This window comes from Saccopteryx leptura, chromosome 2 (genome assembly GCF_036850995.1).
Source record: "Saccopteryx leptura isolate mSacLep1 chromosome 2, mSacLep1_pri_phased_curated, whole genome shotgun sequence".
Taxonomy (NCBI): Eukaryota; Metazoa; Chordata; class Mammalia; order Chiroptera; family Emballonuridae; genus Saccopteryx; species Saccopteryx leptura.
This window is the reverse complement of record NC_089504.1, coordinates 62,809,298-62,836,904: the sequence shown is the minus strand read 5'-3', so window position 1 is coordinate 62,836,904 and position 27,607 is coordinate 62,809,298. Positions and strand designations below refer to the sequence as shown.

The 27,607-nt window shown below is 34.0% G+C and overlaps 1 protein-coding gene across 4 annotated transcripts in view; it reads left to right on the top strand.

The window, feature by feature from the left end:
• The window catches only part of RFX3 (regulatory factor X3), a 317,044-nt gene that overhangs the window by 222,564 nt on the left and 66,873 nt on the right, over nt 1-27,607 (top strand). For 3 of the 4 annotated variants that reach the window (XM_066368075.1, XM_066368072.1, XM_066368073.1), the window contains exons 5-7: nt 9,803-9,877; nt 20,437-20,618; nt 24,340-24,459. In XM_066368075.1, coding sequence (XP_066224172.1) covers nt 9,803-9,877; nt 20,437-20,618; nt 24,340-24,459 — 377 coding nt within the window. The remainder of the gene's footprint in view (nt 1-9,802; nt 9,878-20,436; nt 20,619-24,339; nt 24,460-27,607) is intronic. The other variant, XM_066368076.1, reaches the window with a different exon arrangement.

The following is a 27,607-nucleotide window of genomic DNA, read 5'->3' as shown; positions in this document are numbered from 1 at the left end:
ACTTTACTAGTTTAATGAAGTTCCCATTATCACAGTTTCATAATTGTTTTAAACTGGGGGAAGGGAGATTTTATTTATTTATTTTGTTGTTGGGGAAGAAAAACCTTACCTATTTCCTAAATTTGAATTACTTTTCAATTTTAACTAGCTGTAAATCTAGCTATTTAATCATTTTTATTTTATGAAACTGCAGTGATATAATATCTTTGTTAAGATTTGAAACATTTCCTTGGAGGATATATGAGAATATCATGTTGAACATTTGGGTCAATAATCTGTTGGATCAGTGAACCTACTTTTAAGCAAATTTGCCTATGTCTTACCTAATCATCATTTCCTACCTTAGATATGACAATTATGGGTACTGTGGAATATGATTTAGTATTAGGTACCTTTCTAGCCAGGAGAATTCATAAAGTTTACCTAATTTAAGGATTGAATTATCTATAATAAACAGGAAGCATATGATCTCACTAGTTTACTTTGGACTCAGTATTTAGAGTATAAATGCAAATGTTGGCCAGAACTTCCTTGAGATTGGTTAACACTGAGGAACTTCTACAAATATTTCTTCAAATTCTAATCTGTAGTAATGGAAAAGTTAACAAATGAATTCTATTTTTTTTTAAATAAATTTTTATTAATGGTAATGGGATGACATTAATAAATCAGGGTACATATATTCAAAGAAAACATGTCTAGGTTACCTTGTCATTAAATTATGTTGCATACCCCTCACCCAAAGTCAGATTGTCCTTCGCCACCCTCTATCTAGTTCTCTGTGCCCCTCCCCTCCCCCTAACTCTCCCCCTGTCCTCCCTCTCCCCACCCCTGGTAACCACCACACACTTGTCCATGTCTCTTAGTCTCATTTTTATGTTCCACCAATGTATGGAATCATGTAGTTCTTGTTTTTTTCTGATTTACTTATTTCACTCCTTATAATGTTATCAAGATCCCACCATTTTGCTGTAAATGATCTGATGTCATCATTTCTTATGGCTGAGTAGTATTCCATAGTGTATATGTGCCACATCTTCTTTATCCAATCTTCTATTGAAGGGCTTTTTGGTTGTTTCCATGTCTTGGCCACTGTGAACAGTGCTGCAATGAACATGGGGCTACATGTGTCTTCACGTATCAATGTTTCTGAGGTTTTGGGGTATATACCCAGTAGAGGGATTGCTGGGTCATAAGGTAGTTCTATTTGCAGTTTTTTGAGGAACCACCATACTTTCCTCCATAATGGTTGTACTACTTTACAGTCCCACCAACAGTGAATGAGGGTTCCTTTTTCTCCACAGCCTCTCCAACATTTGCTATTACCCGTCTTGTTGATCATAGCTAATCTAACAGGGGTGAGGTGGTATCTCATTGTAGTTTTGATTTGCATTTCCCTAATAACTAATGAAGCTGAGCATTTTTTCATATATCTGTTGGCCATTTGTATCTCTTCCTGGGAGAAGTGTCTATTCATGTCTTCTTCCCATTTTTTTATTGGATTGTTTGTTTGTTTGTTGTTGAGTTTTATGAGTTCTTTGTAAATTTTGGAAATTAGGCCCTTATCTGAGCTGTTGTTTGAAAATATCATTTCCCATTTAGTTGGCTGTCTGTTTATTTTTATATCAGTTTCTCTTGCTGAGCAAAAACTTTTTATTCTGATGTAGTCCCATTCATTTATCTTTGCCTTCACTTCTCTTGCCATTGGAGTCAAGTTCATAAAATGTTCTTTAAAACCCAGGTCCATGAGTTTAGTACCTATGTCTTCTTCTATGTACTTTATTGTTTCAGGTCTTATATTTAGGTCTTTGATCCATTTTGAATTAATTTTAGTACACGGGGACAGGCTGTAGTCAAGTTTCATTCTTTTGCATGTGGCTTTCCAGTTTTCCCAACACCATTTGTTGAAGAGGCTTTCTTTTCTCCATTGTGTGTTGTTGGCCCCTTTATCAAAGATTATTTGACCATATATATGTGGTTTTATTTCTGGGCTTTCTATTCTGTTCCATTGGTCTGAGTGTCTATTTTTCTGCCAATACCATGCTGTTTTGATTATTGTGGCCCTATAATATAGTTTGAAGTCAGGTATTATAATGCCCCCAGCTTCATTCTTTTTCCTTAGGATTGTTTTGGCTATTCGGGGTTTTTTATAGTTCCATATAAATCTGATGATTTTTTGTTCCATTTCTTTAAAAAATCTCATAGGGATTTTGATGGGAATTGCATTAAATTTGTATATTGCTTTGGGTAATATGGCCATTTTGATTATATTTATTCTTCCTATCCAAGAACAAGGAATATTTTTCCATCTCATTGTATCTTTTTCAATTTCCCTTAACAATGCTTTGTAATTTTCATTATATAGGTCCTTTACATTCTTTGTTATGTTTATTCCTAGGTATTTTATTTTTTTTGTTGCAATCGTGAAGGGGATTATTTTTTTGAGTTCGTTTTCTAATATTTCATTGTTGGCATAGAGAAAGGCTATGGACTTCTGTATGTTAATTTTGTATCCTGCGACCTTACTGTATTGGTTTATTGTTTCTAATAATCTTTTTGTGGAGTCCTTCGGATTTTCGATGTATAGGATCATATCATCAGCAAAAAGTGATACCTTTACTTCTTCTTTTCCGATATGGATGCCTTTTATTTCTTTGTCTTGTCTGATTGCTCTGGCCAAAACTTCTAGCACTACGTTAAATAAGAGTGGAGAGAGTGGACAACCCTGTCTTGTTCCTGATTTAAGGTAGAAAGTCCTCAGTTTTATGCCGTTTAAAATGATGTTGGCTGATGGTTTATCATATATGGCCTTTATCATGTTGAGATATTTTCCTTCTATACCCATTTTGTTGAGAGTCTTAAACATAAAATTGTGTTGTATTTTATCAAAAGCCTTTTCTGCATCTATTGATAAGATCATGTGGTTTTTGTTCTTTGTTTTGTTGATATGTTGTATTACGTTAACCGTTTTGCGTATGTTGAACCATCCTTGAGATTCTGGGATGAATCCCACTTGATCATGATGTATTATTTTTTTAATATGTTGTTGTATTCAGTTTGCCAGTATTTTGTTTAGAATTTTAGCATCTGTATTCATTAGAGATATTGGTCTGTAGTTTTCTTTCTTTGTGCCATCCTTGCCAGGTTTTGGTATGAGGGTTATGTTGGCCTCATAAAATGTGTTTGGAAGTATTGCTTCTTCTTCAATTTTTTGGAAGACTTTGAGTAGAATAGGAACCAAGTCTTCTTTGAATGTTTGATAGAATTCACTAGTATAACCGTCTGGGCCTGGACTTTTATTTTTGGGGAGGTTTTTAATAGTTTTTTCTATTTCCTCCCTGCTGATTGGTCTGTTTAGGCTTTCTGCTTCTTCATGACTCAGTCTAGGAAGGTTGTATTGTTCTAGGAATTTATCCATTTCTTCTAGATTGTTGTATTTGGTGGCATATAATTTTTCATAGTATTCTACAATAATTCTTTGTATATCTATGATGTCTGTGGTGATCTCTCCTCTTTCATTTTGGATTTTATTTATTTGAGTCCTGTGCCTTTTTTCCTTGGTGAGTCTTGCCAAGGGTTTGTCAATTTTGTTGATCTTTTCAAAGAACCAGCTCCTTGTTTTATTGATTTTTTCTATAGTTTTTCTGTTCTCTATTTCATTTATTTCTGCTCTGATTTTTATTATCTCCTTTCTTCGGCTGGTTTTGGGTTGTCTTTGTTCTTCTTTTTCTAGTTCCTTAAGGTGTGAAGTTAAGTGGTTTACTTCGGCTCTCTCTTGTTTGTTCATATAGGCCTGAAGTGATATGAACTTTCCTCTTATTACTGCTTTTGCTGCATCCCAGAGATTCTGATATGTCGTATTTTCATTTTCATTTGTCTGTATGTATCTTTTGATCTCTGCGCTTATTTCTTCTTTGACCCATTCATTTTTTAGAAGTATGTTGTTTAGTTTCCACATTTTTGTGGGTTTTTCCCCCTCTTTTTTGCCGTTGAATTCTAGTTTCAAGGCTTTATGATCAGAAAATATGCTTGGTACAATTTCAATTTTTCTAAATTTGCTGATATTGTCTTTGTGGCCCAACATATGGTCAATTCTTGAGAATGTTCCATGTACACTAGAGAAAAATGTATACTCTGTCGCTTTGGGATGAAGTGTCCTGTAGATGTCTATCATATCCAGGTGTTCTAGTATTTCGTTCAAGGCCACTATATCTTTATTGATTCTCTGTTTGGATGACCAATCTAGAGCCGTCAGCGGAGTATTGAGGTCTCCAAGTATGATTGTATTTTTGTTAGTTTTTGTTTTAAGGTCAATAAGTAGCTGTCTTATATATTTTGGTGCTCCTTGGTTTGGTGCATATATATTAAGGATTGTTATGTCTTCTTGATTCAGTGTCCCCTTAATCATTATGAAGTGACCATTTTTGTCTCTGAGTACTTTTTCTGTCTTGTAGTCAGCATTATCAGATATGAGTATTGCTACACCTGCTTTTTTTTTGGGTGTTGTTTGCTTGGAGTATTGTTTTCCAGCCTTTCACTTTGAATTTGTTTTTATCCTTGTTGCTTAGATGTGTTTCTTGTAGGCAGCATATAGTTGGATTTTCTTTTTTAATCCATTCTGCTACTCTGTGTCTTTTTATTGGTAAGTTTAATCCATTTACATTTAGTGTAATTATTGACACTTGTGGGTTCCCTACTGCCATTTTATAAATTGCTTTCTGTTAGTTTTGTATCTAGTTTGATTCTTCTCTTTTGTTTTTCTATCATTTGTTTTTGTTTGTTTGTGTTCCATACTTTTTTCCTCTGTTGCCACCTTTTTTAAGTCATGTGTTTTTGTGGTGGTTTTTTCTAGGGTGGTTACCATTAAGTAATGAAAAGGGTACCTACCATATTCATTGTAGTACCCTATCTTATAAGTATTTCTGCACTTCATCGTCCTTTGCTACTGTTAATCTCCATTCTCTCCCCCCTTTTTTTTTCTTTTGTTGTCACAGTTTAAGTTTGGTTTTATTGTGTTCTTGGTGGAGCTGTTACTTGTGGTGTTGTTTTCTTTTGTTCTTTGAATCTGGTTGGAAAACCCCCTTTAGTATTTCCTGGAGTGGGGGCTTTCTTGTGATAAATTCTCTCATCTTTTCTGTATTTGTGAATGTTTTTATATCTCCTTCATACTTGAAGGATAGCTTTGATGGGTATAGTATTCTTGGCTGAAAGTTCCTCTCTTTCAGGGCTTTAAATATTGGGGTCCACTCTCTTCTAGCTTGTAGAGTTTCTGCTGAGAAATCTGATGATAATCTAATAGGCCTTCCTTTATATGTTGTACTCTTCTTTTCCCTGGCTGCCTTGAGAATTTTTTCTTTGTCATTGGTTTGTGTCATCTTTATTATGATGTGCCTTGGAGTGGGTTTGTTGGGGTTAAGAAAACTCGGTGTTCTGTTTGCTTCTTGAATTTGAGGCTTTAGTTCTTTCCACAGGCTTGGGAAGTTCTCGTCTATTATTTGTTTGAGTATAATGAATTCTATTTTTAGTAGGTCTAGTAGAAATTCATTCTAACTCACTACCATATTTTATTTAGCTAGTTTGTTGTATACATAGATATGTATAGCCCCCATGAAACTATGACAGGACCAAATCATGGGCTAATTCATAGGAGTGATTTCAATAATCTATTTGGATATTAGAGTTGATTAATTCTTCATAACTATAACATCAAACATTTGCCTCATTTCTTCCCTGATTTTTACATTGTTCTCTAACTCCTCTTTCACCCTCAGTTTCTGAGTGGTGACACAGGCGTCGTCTCTTCTCATACTCTTGTCCCCTGAAAACTTCTATTCCACAAACATTTATTGGTTACACTTCAGCCCTTACATGTTTTAACCTTTCATCTAGCGGGACATGGTCTCTTATACTTAGTAAAACCCTTCTGGCTTTTCTGAAAACTGACATTTTCCAAACATCCCACATTTCCCTTAAAACCTTAATGACATTTCTTCTTCTCTGATGCCCACATACCAATAACTAACTCCTACCTGTTATTTCAGGCTCACTTCATACCACACCCAGGTATCTCACCCTACAAACTGGACTCCTCAACAGTTCCTAAATATGGGCACACGCTGTGCTTTCTTGCCTCCCAGCTTTACTGAGTCCATTCCGCCTCCCTATAATACCGTCTTCCACAGCTACCTGCTAAAAATATTCCATCATTTAAAGCATGGAATTCTGGTTGGGGGGGGGGTGTCTATAAACTCTGAGCAAGTGAATGCAAAATTTTGTAGGTGTACATAAAGACATTTTATAAGTAGAGGGGTCATAGTGCTTTTTACATTCTCAGAAAGGGGCCAAGACTCCCTCAAAAGTTAAAGAATAAAGAATTTTTCATTTTCTTCTAAATGTCCAAACTACGCTTTTATTTTTGATACATAGTGCCTTGTTTGTTTAATTATACATTTATACATACATAGGACATATCCTTTCTCTCTTGCCAGATTGTAATATGCTTAGGGTTGTGAATTTTTATCATGATTCCCTGCACATTACTTTATATGTGATGGGCCCACAGTCCAACCCATTCTTTTAAAACATGGAATCAGATCTACGATCGATGTGCATTTTCATTTAATAAATATGATAAATAGAGCCCTGGCCGGTTGGCTCAGCGGTAGAGCGTCGGCCTAGCGTGCAGAGGACCCGGGTTCGATTCCCGGCCAGGGCACACAGGTGAAGCGCCCATTTGCTTCTCCACCCCTCCGCCACGCTTTCCTCTCTGTCTCTCTCTTCCCCTCCCGCAGCCAAGGCTCCATTGGAGCAAAGATGGCCCAGGCGCTGGGGATGGCTCTGTGGCCTCGGCCTCAGGCGCTAGAGTGGCTCTGGTCGCAACATGGCGAGCCCAGGATGGGCAGAGCGTCGCCCCCTGATGGGCAGAGCGTCGCCCCTGGTGGGCGTGCCGGGTGGATCCCGGTCGGGTGCATGCGGGAGTCTGTCTGACGGTCTCTCCCTGTTTCCAGCTTCAGAAAAAATAAATAAATAAAAATAAATAAATAAATAAATAAATATGATAAATACATGTTAAGGCTTTTTTTTTGTTTTTTGTTTTTTTTTGTATGCTTTTCAGAAATTCTTATCAGTTAAGTGATCAGTACATGTTCTGGCTTCTCTTTGGACTAATTAATGAGCCTCAGAGAATTCATGGGTATTTGGAATCCTGTGAGTTTCCAAGTAGGTTCCAGTGTGCTTCCTCATAGCTGGTTATCTTCTTTACTCAATGTCTGTTTCTTGCTATCCTGTCTCTCCATGTTTCCTCCATCTGTTCCCTGGGCACCACAAATTCTGCACAGGCCTATGTCATTAGGGCAAAAGATTCCTACAGCCAAAAGAAACAGTTCATTTTTAAAATCTGTATTACAGAATGACAAAGAACCAAAATGTTTCAAGCTCCAAAGAATTCTAGAAAGTCAGCATATCTCAAGGGAATCCAGTTTGGGTCAAGATATTTTCTGAACCCTCCCTGACCTTCCCCCAAAAATCTTCCAAAGCTAGTCATAAATGAAAAGGCCATTTTCTAATAATTTGCTCCTCCTGGAGTTATCTGGGGACCACTGTAGAGGAGCAGTTGAGTAATAGAAGCATGTCATCTAACTTATCTTTCAGAAAAGGAAGTGCTGTATTATCCAATTTAATATTGCTGATTAACAAACCCAGACATAAATTTCTTCCTCTTTGTTGCTCAGATATTATATTTCTGATAGGTTTTATCTTTCTTCTATATGTATAAAATTACAAGATAGTGATCATTTTATTTTTATTTAGTACACTGAAATCTAACCCCAAATTTTCACCCTCAAACTTTAATGAAACTGTAGGCAGTTTGGCAAATTAAAGTTTTGAGCAAATTCTCTCTAGAAGTAATTGAAAGTTATTTCATCACATATATATTTTTTCTCTTTGAGAACTTATTGATACCCTTTTAAGAGATGTAATACTGAGATCTTTCATAAATTTACAGTTTAACTTTTTGACAAAATGTTTATTTACTCATTATGTTTATTACTCTGTAATCAGTGTAATGTATCTTATTTCACTTATGTAGCATCACTTTCTTCAGTTTATTTTCAAGTATGATAAACTGCATTAATATCCCATTTGGCAGAGAGAATGCTTCAGAAGCCAGTTTACTTAATTTTGTGATCTATAAAAATTTAACAATGGAGCCTGACCTGTGGTGGCGCAGTGGATAAAGCGTCGACCTGGAAATGCTGAGGTTGCCGGTTTGAAACCCTGGGCTTGCCTGGTCAAGGCACATATGGGAGTTGATGCTTCCAGCTCCTCCCCCTTCTCTCTCTGTCTCTCTAAAAATGAATAAATAAAATTAAAAAAAAATTAACAATGGAATAAATTGCATTATATATTATGAATTAATATCTATTTCAAGAATACTTTTTCTATAATTTCTAACCTAACATTCTCCTCAGTATTACATTTTACTAACTCTAGGGAAAAAGAAGAACCAGTAACTTCAAAAAGAATATAAAATAAAATTAAAACTATTAATTCTCACATTGTTTAGAAGAAAATTATGTATAACTGACACTGGTCTTCTGTGCATAAAGTATTTTACCATAAGAAACTGGGAACTTGGTAGAAAAAAGTTCCACTTGCTATGGATATTGCTATCCTTTTTTTTTTGTGGTGGGATGTGGCAGATTGTTAAAATTTCAAGACATCAGTAATTTCCATAGCCAATGTAATATACAAATCAGCTAATCATTCTTTGCATTAAATATTTTTATAACTGCTTTTGCTGAATTGTTGATTTTATCAGGTGGTGAAAATAAAAATAATGACATGGATTTTCTTAAATTACATGTGATTTTTATTTAACTTTAGTTAATGTTGTTAATATAACCTAGTAACCAAATACAGGGTGTTCAGAACCTATGTTTATAGTACATAATATGGTAGGAGATGATGGACATATCTTTAAATAAGAGGTTAGCAAAAGCACATCTCATGTATTATTGGCACCTGCTACTTAATTAAGGTGTTAGATTGCTCCTGACATGTTGAGATTACATGGAATAAAACTTTCTGTGGTTATCCCTTTTCTTTGTTGGCTCTGAATTATTTTTTCTTCTATATTCCATTTCTACTGTCATTTCTAATAGCTCTTCCTCACCACCATATCATAAAACATACATAGGGCCCGTGACTACATCTTAATGTTTGTTCATACTTATAACCCTTCACTTCCAAATTTTAATACAAGGCTAAGAGAGGGGTAGATAAATTTAGTTGCTTTTGGACATTAATTAAAGTGTCTTTGCACATATGCATTAAAATACTAATACATGTTGAACAAAATCTGCACTAAATTTTTGTTTTATAACAGAATAGAACATTAAATATTCTTTAGGTGGGAGACTATTTAGAAAGAGTGTTCACTGACCTACACTTTGAACTATGAAAGTCAAAAATCTTTACTCATAACTAGAAAAATCCACTGGAGTTCTTGCTCCTCTGGTCTCCATTCTCATTATAATTAGAAAAAGGCAAAAAAAAAAAAAAAAAAAAAAAAAAAAGAGGTTTACTTTTGTGATTGGGCTTATTATTACTTTGCATATTTTTATTTTATTCTCTGGGGGGTGGGGGAAAATGATGAACAGACATTTAGTAAGAGCCATTCACTTGCCACCATTCAAGAAGAAATTGAACTTTAAAACATCTATCAAAAATTCTCTGGTGAGCCTTTTATTACTATCTTGTCTTGAGCCCTTTTTTTTTTTTTAATGACATCTATTATCAGATTGAAATGGCGATTGAGACGCTGCAAAAGTCTGACGGTCTGTCCACTCACAGAAGCTCCCTTCTCAACAGCCATGTAAGTTGCCTCTTCGTGTAAACTAATCTCTTGCTTGTTCTGCATGTGTTGCTTGCTTCTAAATGCTTGTTTATTTATTTGCTTATTCATTTTGCTTCTTAATCTTTCTTTCTCAGCCCCTTAGGATTTCTGTATCACTTCCTGGCTATTTTGTAGAGTGAAATAGCTGAAAAACAGAGTCCCTATTTTACTGCTTTACTAGGCCTTTGTACTGTTTTGGTACAAATATAAGATTTCCAAGTTAATAATGAGCTGCTCTTTATTTGTAAAATGTAATTGATAGGAATTATTAACACTAAAATTTTTCTATTTTGGTATTTATTTGCTATGAAGCAAGGGTTTATTATCTGCATCTCTAAGTCTGTCTGAGACAGAGATATAGTTATGTCAACTTGTATGTCCAGTAATATTCTTTAAATGGAAAAAAAGATGATTAATACCAAATCTAATGGTGAACTGTTTGAAAACGATTTATCAGTAAGAGTGTATAGGATGGGCAGGAAACAGCTGCTATAGTGAAGCTCTGGGCCTAAGTGCTAAAGCAAAAGGAAATTGGGCCCAAAAAAAGAAGTGAGGCTGTAGATAAGCCATAAATTGCCAATACTGGAGACAGAACAGGAATAGTGTTACTACTTCTTGAAGCTTTAACTGTTAATTCAATGCAGCATCACTATAATATTGTTAAGTGCAAGAATAGTGATGACAGTTTTCTGAAACCAAAAACATTTTTTGAATGTTCAAATTTTGGGGAACCAATGAAAATGCAAATTAAAAATTATTTTGTTACCATAATTTCTAAATATTTGGGAGCAAGTAAATAGACCTATGAATTAAAGTTTTTAGATAGATCTTCTGCTAAATTAATATTAACAATGATATAGTAAGAACTAGTTTTCCCTCCCAACTGACAATGTGTATATTATTAAATTTAGAGATGTTATTATGATTTTAAATAAAATTCTTCTTCAGATCCTGGCGGGTTGGCTCAGCAGTAGAGCATTGGCCTGGAGTGTTGAAGTCCTGGGTTCAATTACCAGTTAGGGCACACAGGAGAAGCGAACATCTGCTTCTTCACTCCCCCCTTCTCTCTCTTTCTCTCTCTCTCTTTTATGCTCCCGCAGCCATGGCTTGAATGGTTTGAGCAAGTTGGCCTCGGGTGCTGAGGGTGGCTTCATGGCCTTGCCTGAGGTGCTAAAATAGCTCAGTTGCTAAGCAACAGGCCCCAGATGTGCAGAGCATCAGTGGTTGGGGTCTTGCCAGATGGATCCTGGTCAGGGCACATGTGGGAGTCTGTCTCTCTGCCTCCCCACCTCTCACTTGATAAAAAAAAAAACAAAAAAACTTCTTCATATTTTGTGACTGTAAAGTCCAATATTGGATTACCCAAATAAAATTTCAGAAATATGAAAAAATGTTTTCCCTATGTTTTTTAATGATTTGAGTTATCAAACATTTAAATTTTATATTCCAACACAACATGAAATATTATGTTCTTACACATTTGTTTTCAGATGAAAAATTTTGTCTTGTTTCTTTTTCAAAAGGAAGTATCATGGCAAATATAAACAGGTTAGCCAACTTGGAAAATGCCTGCAATTTTGCTAAAAATTGTAATATAACTTTTAAAATAACATATTTTTGCCCTTCTTTTGAAACCCTTTAAAGAATATAATTTTTCCCTTCTCTGAAAATTTGTATGCAATTTGTCACTCTTTTATATATTTCGTAAGTATGCCTCTTTTGTGTTAACGTAAATCTGTGGTTGTGTGTAAAGGTTGATTTACTCTTTGTTATTAGCATATATGTTTTGGGGAGGAGGTGATGACTAACTGGTGTTTTTCTTTTCAAAACGGCAAGTGAAACTGTTGTTCACTTTTAGTCAAAATATCCAGGAACTTAAATAAAAACCCTGAAGTTTCCAGTTACTTTTTTTGAACTTTCAGAAATCTATGAAATTGTGTTTTGATGTTTAATTTGCATTTCATTTGAGTTTAGTACAATATGGGTATGTTTAATTTTAACTTGAATTATTCATTTTATTTTATATTTTCATGAGCAATAATGTAGGTATAATAATTTTTGTATAGTTTCATTTGTTGATTTTTTGAAAGTTTTCAAATATGTTGGGTTTTTTGAAATTGTTATTTTCTTTTAGAATTTATGAAGTAATATTTAGTCTTAATGAATATGTGAATTAAACTGCATTAAAAAAAGTTAAATGTTTATTACTCCATGGCTTTATATTTTCTATTACATAGCATGACAAATCTTCCTTACTGTTTACAACTGCCAGAGGCTGTTTCAGTATATAGAAAGAGTGGGCGTAAATGTTGCTAATGCAGTGATAATCTTTCTCTAGCTGTCCTGATTCATTTTTATTATACCTCTGAGGTACAGTTTAATTCATTCAAAAACATTTATAGTCAGGTCTTTGGAAATACAAATGATTCTACAGATGGTTTGTAAAGAGTGAAGAAATGCTTAGTGTTTGTGCATGTGAGTCAGGTTTCCTTCCTCCTTGAGCACAGAAGATCCTGTAGTTGATCTGTTCTTGAAATGTTAGTGATGCTCTTCATTCCTGTTAGATTTATCTAAACAGCTAGAATAAACTGCTGCAAGCATTCTAGTTGTAAACCACCTGCTAAAGGTATTTTAATTCTGCTAACCTAATTTGTGATTTTCAGTTGTGTAGAAAAATTTTAGTAGAGATTTTTAAAAAATGAGTTATTGTTAACATTTTAGATGTCAATAAACTGTAAGTTGCCTATATCCCTCACTGTATAGGACCAATATAAAATTATTTGAATTTTGTGGGATTCTTTGAAGAGGACACATATTCATCTTTATGATAATAGTTCTTTGGTTTATCAGTTTCTACAAAGGATCCATTTTATTAGACAGAAGGTTAAAAGAGAAATTGTTGATAATTTGTGTTCTATATTTATCAGTTTCTAAAGAAGGATCTTCATCGTAATTTCTTAGGTCAGAGCCTGTTGTCATTTTCTTTGGAATATGGACTTAAACAGATTTCCTGTTTACTCTTCAAACATTTGATTATTCATAGTAATTCAGAAAGTTCTTATTAGGGTAAAATCACAGAAATAATCCCCCCTCAGTAGTATCCAACTTGATTGCTTTGTTTTTTATCTTCCTGCACACTAGACAATGGAGCAGGGTATTAAATTTTTTTATCCTTTTTTGAGAATATTTTTAAAGAGTTTTTAGTATTGCTATTCTATTTGTATAATTATCATGTTGTTATCATCCAGGTTGAAGTGCATGTCTAACTTGTCTGTTTCATAGTCTTGACAGTTTCCCACCAGTGACTCAGTATAGTCACACTAAATGCCATGTTTTATTCTCTTAACAATAATAACATAATGGCAATTATGTCAGTAGTAGCATCTTATAGGCAAATTGAAAATGTTTATTGACAAGTGAAAGTTCCAAGAGTATAAGAATTTTATGTTTTGTTCACCAATGTATCCTTGGTGTTTAGAACAGTGCCAGGTATATAATAGTTGCTCGCTAAATATTTGCTAACTGAAGGAATGTTAGAAACAAGTAGTGAAGGGAACAGACCCTACCTTTGGTATTCTGAGTACCTTTACCAATGATGTGTACATTTATTTGGGCACATATATATGCATTGTTCTTTTATCAAGTATGCTTTCAGTTGGTGTATGTGTGAATGTTGTTGGTAGAGAGTGGTCTTCTCCCTGTATACTATTTGAGTGAAAAAATAGACATTCACTCTATCATTTACCCATATGCAACCATCAATTTAAAACTAGACCACTGTTTTTTTCTCCAGTCTAATCCTTCAAAAACTTATATCCAAGGGTGATATCATTCATCTCCATGTTTTTAAAATGGTACTTTTGATTTAATTTTATATCAATCTATTAGTATAATAATTTTTACACATTTTTATTTCTAATTTTTTTGTATGTGAAGATGCTACAGGTAAGTGATGTATAGTCTGACTAAATCAAATTAGAATATTGTAATTCTCTTCATTGAGGACTTTATTTTATACTTCTCTGTTGTAATTAACATAAATTGGCATTTAATGATTTATATTGTATCCAATTTGCGATATTTCAGATCATAAATCTGTATGAAGAAATGTTCTTAATCATTCCCAATTTTCACATAATGTTCTTCAGCTTTTGCATTAAAAAAAAACTCCATTTAAAATATATAAATAGCTTAGGTATTAATTTTATAGACTTTTAACAATCTAGCCAATAATTATTTTATGTTTTTTACTAGTTTTGGCTATTGAAATATGTTGAGCTCAAAGCAAAACCTTGTTTTATATTCACTCTCCTTTGACTTTGCTGTACTGTAACTATAAGTTGTGATAGAAATAAGACTTGCTGAAATGCATATTGTCAGTGAACCAAACATAAAATGAGTCCTGATGGGTAATAATCTAGGTAAAAATACCAAATGATACATTTAGGTGTTAATTGGAGAATGCAAGATTTATTTTTTTACTTGTCAACCAGTTTTGTTTTTTTTTCCCCTTTGAGAAATCAGGATCAGAAGTTAAGGATCAGATATTCCTTAATTTACCCTGATTAATACAGGTTAAATGCAAAGGTTGAAAGATGCGATTATCTTGGTTTCCACCCTTGAAATTTATGTTATCATCAGCTTTTAAAGATAAAAGTTAAAAGATCCTGTGGTTTTTTTATGGGCTTTTAAAATCACACATGTAAACAAATATTTTATAAGACATCATATAAAAGAATAAAAGAAACAGTAATAGTTTCATTCTAAATTACTTAACATTAAAGGTATTAAATATGAGTGTCAAAATACATTTTATTGAAAACAGTACTCAAAGAAAAAATTACATCTTATAGCAGGCATCAACCTTCCTTGGGCAGCGCATGGAGTGTTTGCCTTCAGGTTATACTTAACTGCCAAATTTCTCTTAAAATAAAATTAATTCTTTCTATTCTGTGTTTTAGATTCAAATGCTTGATTTACAGTTTCATCACTGTCAAATCTTAAAGGTTAAATATTGGCATATAGACCGCAGATTATAATTCCCAGCTAAATCCCAAAGTGTTATCTTTTAGGACCTAAACCAATTTCTAATTACACAGTGAGTGTCTAGGAGCACTACCCCTAGATGGTGTAGGTGTTGGCAGGCGTCCTTGCTGGGACAGCCCTGGCTGCAGCAGAGCCACCTTAGTCCCTCAGGGATTTTACTTCCACTTGACCTCCTTCTGCTTTTCAAAAGTGATCTCTATGCTTCCAGGAAGGAACAGAAATTCCTCCTTCTGCAATCAAGGTACAGGGAACAAAATGTGGCTTTGTGACTGTCAAAGTTAGAGTTACTAGAATGCTCATCCTTGTGTGATTTTTCAAACAACTAATGATGTACATATATACACGTACACACATAAATGTGTACATGTATTTACATATATGTATGTGTGTGCACACATGCACATATATATTACAAATAAACTCAGATTTTAAAAATACTGGTTTATAAATGAAGAATTTTTAAAAATGTAAATCTTATAATAACAATCAATTTGCAAAACAGTCCAAATTATTTGACTTGCCATGTCAGAGAACCACACATAGCCAGTCCAATAAAAGCCTTATTTTCTTTAAATTAGTCACTGGATTTGACTAATATCATTTAGGCTCCTGAATATTTTAAAGCCAACTTTTGCTATAATTATCTCACTCTGTGAGAAGTTTTCTTATTAAAAATGGTCCGATTAACTTGTATCTATAAACATACCTTCAATCTCAAGATATTTTTTATTGAACTTTAATATTTGCATTATTTTTTACTTTTATAAAAGATAATTTATAAAACCTTCAATATTTTATTTGATTTGCTTTGTCAAATTCTTTTATAATTTTTTTGTCTAAATGGTAATTTTCTTGATCATGAAAAATTAGTAAATATTTATTTATTTATTTATTTATTTATTTATTTATTTTTGCGTGTGTGACAGAAACAGAGAGAGGGACAGATAGGGACAGACAGACAGGAAGGAAGAGAGAGAGATGAGAAGCATCAGTTTTTTGTTGAGACACCTTAGTTGTTCATTGATTGCTTTCTCATATGTGCCTTGACTGGGAGACCATGGCAGAGCGAGTGACCCCTTGCTCAAGCCAGCAACCTTGGGCTCAAGCTGGTGAGCCCTGCTCAAACCAGATGAGCCCATGCTCAAGTTGGCGACCTCAGGGTTTCGAACTTGGGTCCTCTGCATCCTAGTTCAATGCTCCATCTACTGCGCCACTGTGCCACTGCCTGGTCAGGCAGTAAATCTTATTTTTAAATATTTGTCTTTACTTTTATGTAATTAAATATTAAAAGTAGACTAGTAAATAGTTAACAGTTTATAGAAATGTTATCTTTGTATCTGGTTAATTAAACAAATTATTTTCATTTACTTTATATATTAAACATATTTTACATTAGATCTGTTTTTACTTATGTACTTTTGTTTACAAGACATTTTATAATATTGATTATTAACCATTTCTGAAAAAAAGGCCTTTAAATTAACATTTTCTTCATAGATATACCTGTATTTCCCCATATATAAGACACACCTTAATTTTGAGGCCCAAAATTTGAAAAACTGTGTATTACATACGTATTGAAATTAAGTTTTATTCATCATGAAATTCATAGAAATCCTCATCCGTGTGAATAAGCGGGAAATACAAGTAATATAATCAACAACCACTGTATAAGATGCATCCAGTTTGTAGACCCCAAATTTTTTGAAAAAGGGTGTGTCTTATACATGGGGAAATATGCTATGTGTTTTCATAAACAAAGGTAAAATACTTGATTTTTTATTGATATTTTTAAAAGAAATTATACTATTTGTTTTTGGAAATACAGTGGATCCTCTTCTATCGCGGAGTTAGGTTCCAGAACCCCCCACCCACTGCGATAGGTGAAAATCCGCGAAGTAGTGACCTAATATTTATTTTATTATTTATATATATTTTAAAGCTTTATAAACCCTCCACACACTCTTAGAAACCTTTTCCACACTGTTATTAACATTTCCCACATTTATTTTGCTTATTTTACCACAAAAATAATTAAATAATAAATATATAAAAATGCCTATTTACTGCAAAATCCCGCGATATAGTGAAAAATCCGCGACACAAAATTAGATATATATAATTAAAAAATCCATGATACAGTGAGACCATGAAAAGTGAACCACAATATGGCGAGGGACAACTGTATGCATTATTAGGATACATAGAAGTAGTTACAAACATATCTTTGAAATTTTTAACTTACATATATTGTGTGTTCCATCATTGTGGATGTGGACACTTCATTTGTTCAATTATATAATATTACTATTTTTCAAAAAATGTTTATAGTTTTTATATATTTATCTTTATTGGGATTTTTCTAAGTGTCTCCTTAACATTGCTTGATCTCAAGGAACTGAATTTCAAATCATATTCTTATACTTATCTATTCTGTGCTTCTGTATTCTGTATTTCTATATTCTTAATATATTAAGAATACCAATGGACAGCTTTATCAGGTATATGTGCACAAACAGGAGCCAGCACTTCAGTGAAGTGTGCTGCTCGGGAGCTGCTCTCACACTGCTCAGTGAGGAAACAGTGCTCTCAGATCCCAGTGTGCATGGATGAAATATGTGAGGCACATTTCATTGCCACATTTTATATGTGATTTGTGTCAGTTGTGTTTGTAGTCGACATTGTCTTAAAACTTTAAAAGAAACACTAAAAAGACCCATGTGATAGGCAGAATACTAGTCTAACGCTAAAAAACTTGATTTCCTAGTTTACCTTCTCTCTTTTACACTGAATATGCCATTCGGTATGTCATTTGAAATCATATTTGAGTACCTCTGGAATTGTATACTGGCAGGTTATAGGTGATTCATATCAAAAGAATTCTTTGACTTGTAATTTATTTATGGGGGAGGGTTGTATATGTTACAGAGGCAATGGCATTTTTAAATGTATATAGCATATGTAGATGTGGTTGAGAACTTCCAGTTTACCTGACCAAAACATGAATTTTTAAAAAATTATTTTAACTTAATTAATTAATTAACTAATTAATTATTTTAGGAAGAGAGATAGAGACAGAGGAGACAGAGTGAGGGAAAGACAGGGACAGACAGGTAGGAAGGGAGAGAGACGAGAAGCATCAGTTCTTCATTGTGGCTCCTTAGTTGTTCATTGATTGCTTTCTCATATGTGCCTTGACCAGGGGGCTCTAGCAGAGCAAGTGAGCCCTTGCTCAAGCAAGTGTCTTTTGGGCTCAAGCTAGCGACTATGTCATGTCTATGATCCCACAGTCAAGCCAGCAACCCCGCATGCTCAAGCTGGATTAGCTCGCACTCAAGCCAGCAACCTTGAGGTTTTGAACCTGGGTCCTCTTCATCCCAGTCCGATGCTCTATCCACTGCACCACCACCTGGTCTGGCCAAAACATGAATTTTTACAAAAAGTATTCTGCTCTTTTTTTTTCCCCTTTAGGTAAGAAGAGGAGAGATAGTGAAGAAGATTCCCACATGCACCCCATTTGGGATCCACCTGGCAACCCCATCTGGGGCTGACGCTTGAGTCCTGAGCTATTTTTAGCAACTGAGGTTGATTGGAGGATAACTATCGAATGGAGCTATCCTCAGTGCCTGGGGCCACACTCAAACCATTCAACACTGGCTGCAGGAGAGGAAGAGGGAGGTGGAAGAAGCAGATGGTCACTTCTTCTATGTGCCCTAACTAGGATTGAACCCAGGATGTCCATGTGCTGGACCAATGCTGTATCCACTGAGCCACACTGGTCAGGGCCTGCTCTGTCTTATAATCTTGGTGGCTATGTTTTCTAAGCCAGCTTTAGTATAGATTTAATGTAGGAATATTTGAAATTATAATACTTCTGGAAAAATCAATTGTTACAGTTAATTAAAGATAATAAATCTGAAAATATTTTTAATGAATTTTGTTAAGAGTCTGAAAGTTCAGATTCTGAGTTTGATTACAAATTTTAAAATACATAAGCAAAATGGAGAAATGCTTTACTTTTTTTGTGTTCATATTATCATTTGGAGGATATGATTGTAAGTTCCTAGAGGACAGGGTGAGATCGCATTTATTTTTGCATCACTAAGTGCCTACCACATTGCCTAGTATATTCTTGATGTTTAATAAAGGAATCTTGACCCCAGTTGGCTCAGTAGTAAAAGCGGCAGCCTGAGGTGTGGATATACTGGTTGGATTCCCAGTCAGGGCACACAGTTGAAGCGCCCATCTGCTTCTCCATCCCTCCCCCTTTTTCTCTCTCTCTCTCTCTCTCTCTCTCTCTCTCTCTTCCTCTCCTGCAGCCATGGCTCAATTGGTGTGAGCAAGTAGGCCTTGGGCACTGAGGATGGCTCTGTGGCTCAGTTGCTGATCAATGGAGTAATGCCCCCAGATGGGCTTGCTAAGTGGATCCCATTCAGGGCGCATGCGGGAGTCTGTCTCTCTGCCTCCCTTCCTCTCACTTGGGTAATATATGACCTTAAGAAAGTCATTAAGATCTGTTTCAGTTCTCCTTTTCTAAATAAATGAACAAATTATTAATTAAATTTTTCTAATATATACCAAGGTTAGATTTTCTAAAAGTTTTTTGCTCATACTATATTTTAAAGATTTTTTTTTTAAATATACACAGGACAACATAAAACCTTAAAATGCAAACTATAAACTAAGGAAATACTGCTTTACCAACTACAGTTGTAGTATGTCTTCTAAAATTATGGGGACAAAACCCATAGTTTTGAGGTAGAAAAATTCAAATGATTATAATAAATGATTCCTTTTTATTACATATATATGTATATATATTTCTACAAATACATATATATTTTTTTAACCAAAATCAAGTGAGTTTCTTCCCTTTTGGGAAAAAAATGGCTGACTTTATTTTCCTTTTTGCTTGCAGAATTTTTGTTCCAATAGTTAGTACCATTATTGTATTATCTTGAATAAGTAAATTAGATAAGTAAATTAGAATTTTATAAAAATTAATAGAACCTTAATATAAAAGTCATACAAGAAAGCCTGGCGCCTGGTGTTCATATGTTATAACAAGCCAACACTAAAGACATTATGCATCATGCTGGTAGGTTTGGTAACATACCAATATATTGTTCTGTAACAATTATAAATTATTTTTATGATCTGTTAATGGGATTATTTGAATTCCTGGAAGAAGTGTTTGCCTCCAAAATAGCAACCAATACAGGGAAAATGATTTTGTCTCTACATGTGTTCAAATGTTTGTAGGAATGGAAATGCTCTGAGGTCATGAAGATGTGCAGCTGTTTACAGTTTCTGAGTGTTTTTCAAAGTCAGATTACAATGGCCTCTATATTACAACAGTTTACCCTATTATAAGGCTTGATTAAGATCCAAGTATTTCCATATATTGTACTTGCAGATATTGTGTTTTGTCCTTTAGACATTTCTACAAATTGTATGGTTTCTATGTGTTTATTCTGTCTTATTTACACTAGCTCCAGTGGCTGTTGGACAATTACGAGACAGCAGAAGGAGTGAGCCTTCCCAGAAGCACTCTATATAACCACTACCTACGACACTGTCAGGAACACAAACTGGACCCAGTCAATGCTGCTTCTTTTGGAAAACTAATAAGGTCAATTTTTATGGGGCTACGAACCAGGAGATTGGGAACTAGGTTAGTATTGAAGATCATAAATTAATCTCTCTTATTCAAACTGTAGCAATTCAGTTTGTTGTTTGAGTAAAAGTACTTAATTACAGCTAACATATAAAGAAGAAATACAGAATTATCTGAGTTTATAAAAAATCTCAGGAAAAGGAAAGTATATTACTCAATATTTACTACCAAATCAGATGATGCATTGTCCTAAACATCAACAGAGCAAAGCTTTGAGAAGAGCTGGTTCTCAAATCACATAGGAACTAGCAGACAAACCTGTTAATGCAAGATTTTTATATAATGATGTAAAAATTAATATACATCACTGTCTTCTTTTGAAAATAATAATACTAAAGATGATGAGTAAAGTAACATAGTAAATGGAAAACTCTGTCTCTTGAAAAATCACATTGAAATGTCTATAAATAATTCTTCTATTAGACTAGATTAGGATATTAAAGCTAAGTTTTTTCATTTCATTTCTGGAGGCCAATTAAAAATCATTTGGTGAACTTGAAAAATATGGGTGATTGAACCCCCTCAATAATAACATGGTCCTATTTAACCTCTTTTTTAGCCTTTTTAAATTCTTGACTGTGAAAACATACATGTATGGAAGTAAAATTTTGGTACAGTTTTATTGCATGGAAGTCAATAAAGTGAAGAAGACTTTTAGTTTCTCTGTTTCCTTCCTTGTCAAAATATTACAAAAACAGTACTTAGAACTGTGGAGCTTCATTTTTTACTTTTCTGTAATTTTTAAAAATTATTATAACAAGTATTTTAAGTTGCTGGGCAGAAAGCTATGGATTTTTTAATTTCCTAGATTTTATAGAAATTCTTATTAAATAGTATAAAAATAAAGATACTGCACCTTATAACATTAGAGGATCTACCTTTAATTAGTTATAAACCACAGCTTCATAGTAGTCTAATAAAGGATTTTTTAATATTCTTAATAAAATAGAGCCTTAGTATAGTAATTACCTCATAAATTTATACTGAAAGGAAGAGTGAGTATGTGATTTTTGTGAGAATTTTAAGGTCTGTATATATTCAAAGTGTGAATTGTTTCCTTCTGTTGCATTTTAAGTGATAACACAACTTTCAGGTTGCTGAAGGTTTAGTTTTCTCATAAGTGTGTTTTCTTCTACCTACTGGCTTTCAGTCTCTTGAAAAACAGCTTTTTGTTTCTTGAGTATTTTTCCCCCAGAACCACGAAAATCATTGTTTGGGACCTAACCTACTATCTCCTAGCTGATGGCTCAGTAGTTATGCATACCATGCCAATTTTTTTTGAAACTCTGGGCTTTATTCAACATTATAATAGCTATATTGTTGAGTTTCTTTTGTTACGGAAAGGTATTTCAATGGATCCTATTTTCATGCTCCATTCAAATCTTGAAACACATCTTTAAAATAGAAAGTGGCAAAATGAGGGTTGTTTGGGTTTGTGAATGAGTAGAATTTATACCTCTATAAGTACGTATTGCAATATTGCAGCATTTACTCTACGGTGTTCTTTTTCGCTCCTCTCACTGTGTAACAATCATGTCTCCTGTTCCTTTTAAAATTGTTATATAATATTTATAATTAAGGATGGGAAGCACAGCCATGAAGAATAAAAAGAAGAGAAATCCTATGGGGAAAGTTTAAACAAATGCTCTGTTATAAAGATAGTAGAACTCTCATATAGCAGAACTGACAAGGGTAGGGGTCACAGTACTGTGTCTCTCTACCCTGGAAATTGTATTAGCATCCATTTTCTACTACTAACTCCAGGAACAGAAAGAAAATCAGTATAAATCATGAGACAATTTAACTCAGATATTTAAAAAAAAACAAACCCCATCAGTATACAGAACTTTTATTTATCCAGTGATAAAATTAACTCATGAATTCATTCAAACCAGAACCAGACCTTTTTTCAAGTTTTAGAACTAAGTAAAAAGTAAAAATCACTGTGTTTCTAAACAGAAAGGCAAGTTAAAAAGTACCTTTTGTAGATTGCACTTCTATATTAAGTTTAAGCCAAGACCATGGGACACACTGATCTCCCCCATTGCCAATGTCATAGAAAGAACTACCTCCCCTGTTTCAACCCCAACAAATACTGATTTCTAAGAAACTGAAAAGAAACTAGGCATTCATTCACTGTTTTGTGGTCTGACAAGAGAGACGTTTCACTCTGCAGCTCTGTCACTGGCTGTGTCCCCTTTTAATGTCTTCTGCTTCCTACTCCTACCACTACTCGCTACCTATCATTCTTGACTTTGTACAAGAGAATACACTAATTGGGTTTGTGGTATTTTGGAGACAAGATCTAATCTCAGCAAGTGGAGTGTCTTTCTTTAGAGGCATTAGGTTTTCATACTGGTTTATTTTGCTGAAACTATGTAGCTATTCAGATGCCTTACATTTTTTAAAAACTAGAAATATTTTTATATAACAAGATTTTAATGTTTTTCTTTCAAATATATAAAGTTTATCTTATATATGTTCTTTAATTATGGAAGTAAAATTTTGTTCTATATTTTTATCATCATTGTTGAACCTAAGAAAATTAACCATAATTCAATATCATTTTCAAGTATATTTCATGTGGAAATTATCCCACAACTTTAAACATTTTTTTCTATTTTATTTTACTTTTTATTGAATTCATTGAGGTGACATTGATGAATAAAATTATATAGGTTTCTGGTATACAATTCCATAATACATCAACTAACTGTATATTGTATTTTGTTTTATTTTATATGAAATATTTAATTTGTATTCCTTGCATTTATTTTTATAAATGAAAGAAAAAATTGAAAGGAACACTGATGTCTTGCTATATATAGGCTTGTGAAAAGCTATTTTCTCTTTGCAAAAATTTACATATTTAAAATGTTATTTTTGCAAGAATTTCAAATTTCATTCAGAACTAAACTTTGTCATTTCTAATAACAAGCATGGTTTTTCTCCTGAACGTGGGGAAATTGTGACATTTTTATTCCAGTTGGAAATATGCCATTTTCACAGAGAAATGTCCCCATGTCTGTTATGACACATCTTATTCAGCCTGTGAAACTAATATGAATCCATAAAAACAGAGGCTAATAAAATATGTTTCAAAATGAGTAAATGCATGCTTCTTTTTAGGTTTCAAAATATTAAATATAATAGACTTCTCCACAACATCTTGCATCCGTGAAGTTCTCTTCATCATCCCTGCAGTTTTAGAACTTGAAAAATATAGAACTTGCCCAAGAAAGGTAGAATAAGATATTTTTCTGTTGGTTCTATATAACCTCTTTACTATAAATTCTTTTTAGTGTGTCACCCTTTATTCTGTTAGTTAACGAATATTTGTTGGTCAGAATTTTTTTTCTCACTATTGCCCTTTTCACATTAAATTTAAAACATAAATTTGAAAATAAAATGTAAGTTAAATTGAATAAATAGACTATTTGACAAGATGTTTAAGAGAAAGTTTATAAAGAAAGGTTTTTTGTTGCTTTGTTTTGTTATGTTTTAGAGTGTTAAGCTGATGAATTCAGAGTCTTATTTTGATTCCTCAGATGTAGTCACCATCAAAATATATAAGTATCCAGAACACATCATAAATTATAACATTAGTATGCTGCTTTTATATAGTTTTCAAAACATGAAGGTGTATGGACATCCTATATGATTAATATTGGTTTGACTGACTTTTTGTGTCTCTAATGTTTGTTGTTCTTTCATAAAGAGGAAACTCCAAGTACCATTACTATGGGATTCGTGTCAAGCCAGATTCCCCTCTTAATCGTCTACAAGAAGACATGCAGTATATGGCTATGAGGCAACAACCCATGCAACAGAAACAAAGGTAGACTCTGGGGTTAATCATTGACATGTCAAAGCGATGTATTTCGTTAGCTATTTGGTCTCCTTTTTTTCTGAACCAGTAGAACAGATACCTAAGTGTGCAAGAATATTGTCACTGTTGTTGACATACTTTCATAACAGACAGTTCTGTTTTCCAAATCTTTAAAAATTACTTCTCAATTCCCTGGCCAGTAGAACATCAGCCCTGCCTGTGAATGTTCTAGGTTGATTCCTGGTTAAGGGACATAGGAGAAGCAACCATCTGTTTCTCCACCCCACCCCACTTCCCCTTCCCCTCCTGCAGCCACAGCTCAATTGATTTGAGCGCATTGGCCTCAAGTGCTGAGGATGGCTTCATGGAACCTCCACCCCAGGTGCTAAAACTGGCTTAGATATGAGCATGGCCCCAGATGGGCAGAGCATCGGCTTCCAGACATTACCGGGTGGATCCCAGTCGGGGTGCATGAGGGAGTCTATCTCCCCTTTTCTCATTTGGAAAAGAAAAAAAAAGATTCCTTATTAGTCAGCCTCTCTAGCCCCTCTCAAGTTAAATGCGATATCCTATGCTATTCAAACCAGGAAATTAAACACAAAACAAAAAGTGTACCCAAGCAAATACAAACTGGAGAAATGTGTTTCAGTATTCATGAGTCTCTTACCTGGTGTTCTGCACATCCCTTAAGTATTTCTTTTGACCCAGTATCAATTCTGGCAGAATGTTTGGAACTTTTTATACTTTCTTTGAATCCAACTTTCATAGATGTAGAATTATAGATATTAGAGCTGTAAGAGATGTCAGGCACTCATGGATGGATGGATGGATGGATGGATGGATGGATGGATGGATGGATGGATGGATGGATGGATGGATGGATGAATGGATGAACAGTTGAAATCATAGATCTTAGAATTGAAAAATACCTCAATCTAGTCTAGCCCTATGGCCTTGTGACAATCAAAATATTAATAGTTCTATTTTTCAGTTAATTCTCAGAAAGACCAAATGATTTACAGAAAGAGGCCCATGATTTGTTACATAGCCTAGGACCTTCTAGTCTCAAGTGACTTATATCACAGTTTGGAGTAAATAAAAAGAAATGTCTCTCCCTCTCTATTAGTATAGCTCAGACATGGATGTAGTTATAATTTTTCTTTTCAATTGAGCACATGAAATTAGGTAGAAAGGAAGCCTACACATTGTTAATCTGATCATCTGCATCAGTCTGCCTAATCCATTGATATGGGATGACTAGTCACTTGGCCAAATTTCCTCCACATCCATAGTAGCTTAGTCAGAAGTACTGGCTATAAGTCTTTGCTGGCGAAAATATATCACACAGTAGTCCTTTTTTTATTTAGCAATTGAGTCCTGCTATGTACTAGGCCCTGAGTTCAGAGATAAGACACAGCCCTTACCTAAGAAATTAGAAGGGTGGGGACATGGTGTTTTGGGTTTGTTTTTTTTTTTACATATTACAATGTAAGTAGTACTAAAATAAAGCCTTGATAAGATCCTATTTGTATGTGAAGGGATTTTCATCAAATTCTAAGAGAGGGAGGATTGGGAAATTTCATAGAGAAAGTGCTATTTGAGTAGGAACTTAGAGGGATCATAAAGAGGAACATTCAGACAAGAAATAATGTAAACAAAAGTACAGATGAGGAGAGTTCATGTTGTCTTTGGTAAATGCTCTGATTTGGTGAGGTTGGCATTGCTGGAAAAGAATTGAGAAGGATGAGTATTTTAGTGGGAGATGAGATTTAAAACAGTAGTTCAGACCATATTAAGGGATTTAATTCCGTGTGAAGTTAAGTTTGTTCCTTGTGCAGAACATAGCTTTGAAGCTGTGTAAGGCTTTGAAGCAAAACAATGAAACTTCCAGATTGTTTTCTAGAAAAATGACTTTTTGGTTTGGGGCAAGACATATTTAATGGGAAGAGACTAGGGATAAAGACACGTGTTATGTGGTTTTAACACAGTCCTAATTTCTAGTGCAAGTGTCCCATGCTGAAGAGTCAGGACAAGATTGGCTATTATATAAAGATATCTCAAGGGTTTTAGATTTTTAATTCACAGATTATCAGCCTTAGCTTTTAAATTACAGATCCCTATTTTCTGAGGTATAGTTAATGAAAGATATTAAGAAGGGCTCTTAAAAAATAAATTATAGAATAGTCCCTAATATGTCTGGAGATATAGTTTGTGTGAGGTTGTAATAAACTGTGATTGTCTTCTAACTGGGTTATAATTATTTTTCATCTGTTATGGCAACATGTATAACTTTTACTTTATGAGGTCTCTGCACTTATGTATAGCAGCACTACTCAGTGGAGGTGATGGTGAGGTAAAAAAAAAAAAGTCTGATTCAAAAATAACACATACTCTAACTAAATATGAAGTAAACTTGGTGAATTGCACCTAAGACAGCTAACGCCTACTTCTTCCTTTGATACAATTGCAAAGAATCCTACCTACTAAGTTTTCGTGGAAATGGAAGCCTTCAAGAAATGTCCTTTATTTTAAAAGCCCATGTTAGGTAAGCAAGACCTAGGACTAAACAAAGCTCTCCTAATTAAAAGATTCTGGAGCTTTGAAGGTTAATAAGCCATGAAACTTTTGTAATCTCAAAATAGTAGTAAATGCTTTTAGAATTAGATACCATATGAATGTATCTAAGAAGTGATATAAAATTTTTAGTAATATTAATAAATTGTACCAACTTTAGTTAGTGTTTACTTTCCTCATGATATAAGAATATTAAGAGAACCAAAGAACTACTGAAATTTTCTTTAATTTGTTTTTCTTTTAATTACAAAGTTTTAAGTTATAGACGGTTGTTCTTGGAATGATGTCTTGCTAACCGATTGCAGTGTTAGTGTTACCAACCTCCCAGGCCCCTCACTGGGCCTCACAGGACACAGGAGGTTAGTTTTGTCTCTGAAGGATTCTGTCAACTGGCAGCATCCATAGGCCTGAAGCAAAGCCAGAATTCCCCATTGTGCAGAAGCACGTGGATAGGAGAGGAAGAGTTTTTCTCCCTAAGTCTGATTGTAAGGCATAGGAATGTTTGTTGAAAACACTAGAAAAAAGCTATATTATTTGTTTTATGGCTTATGGAATGATTTCAAAACTCAAATGATTTCATTGA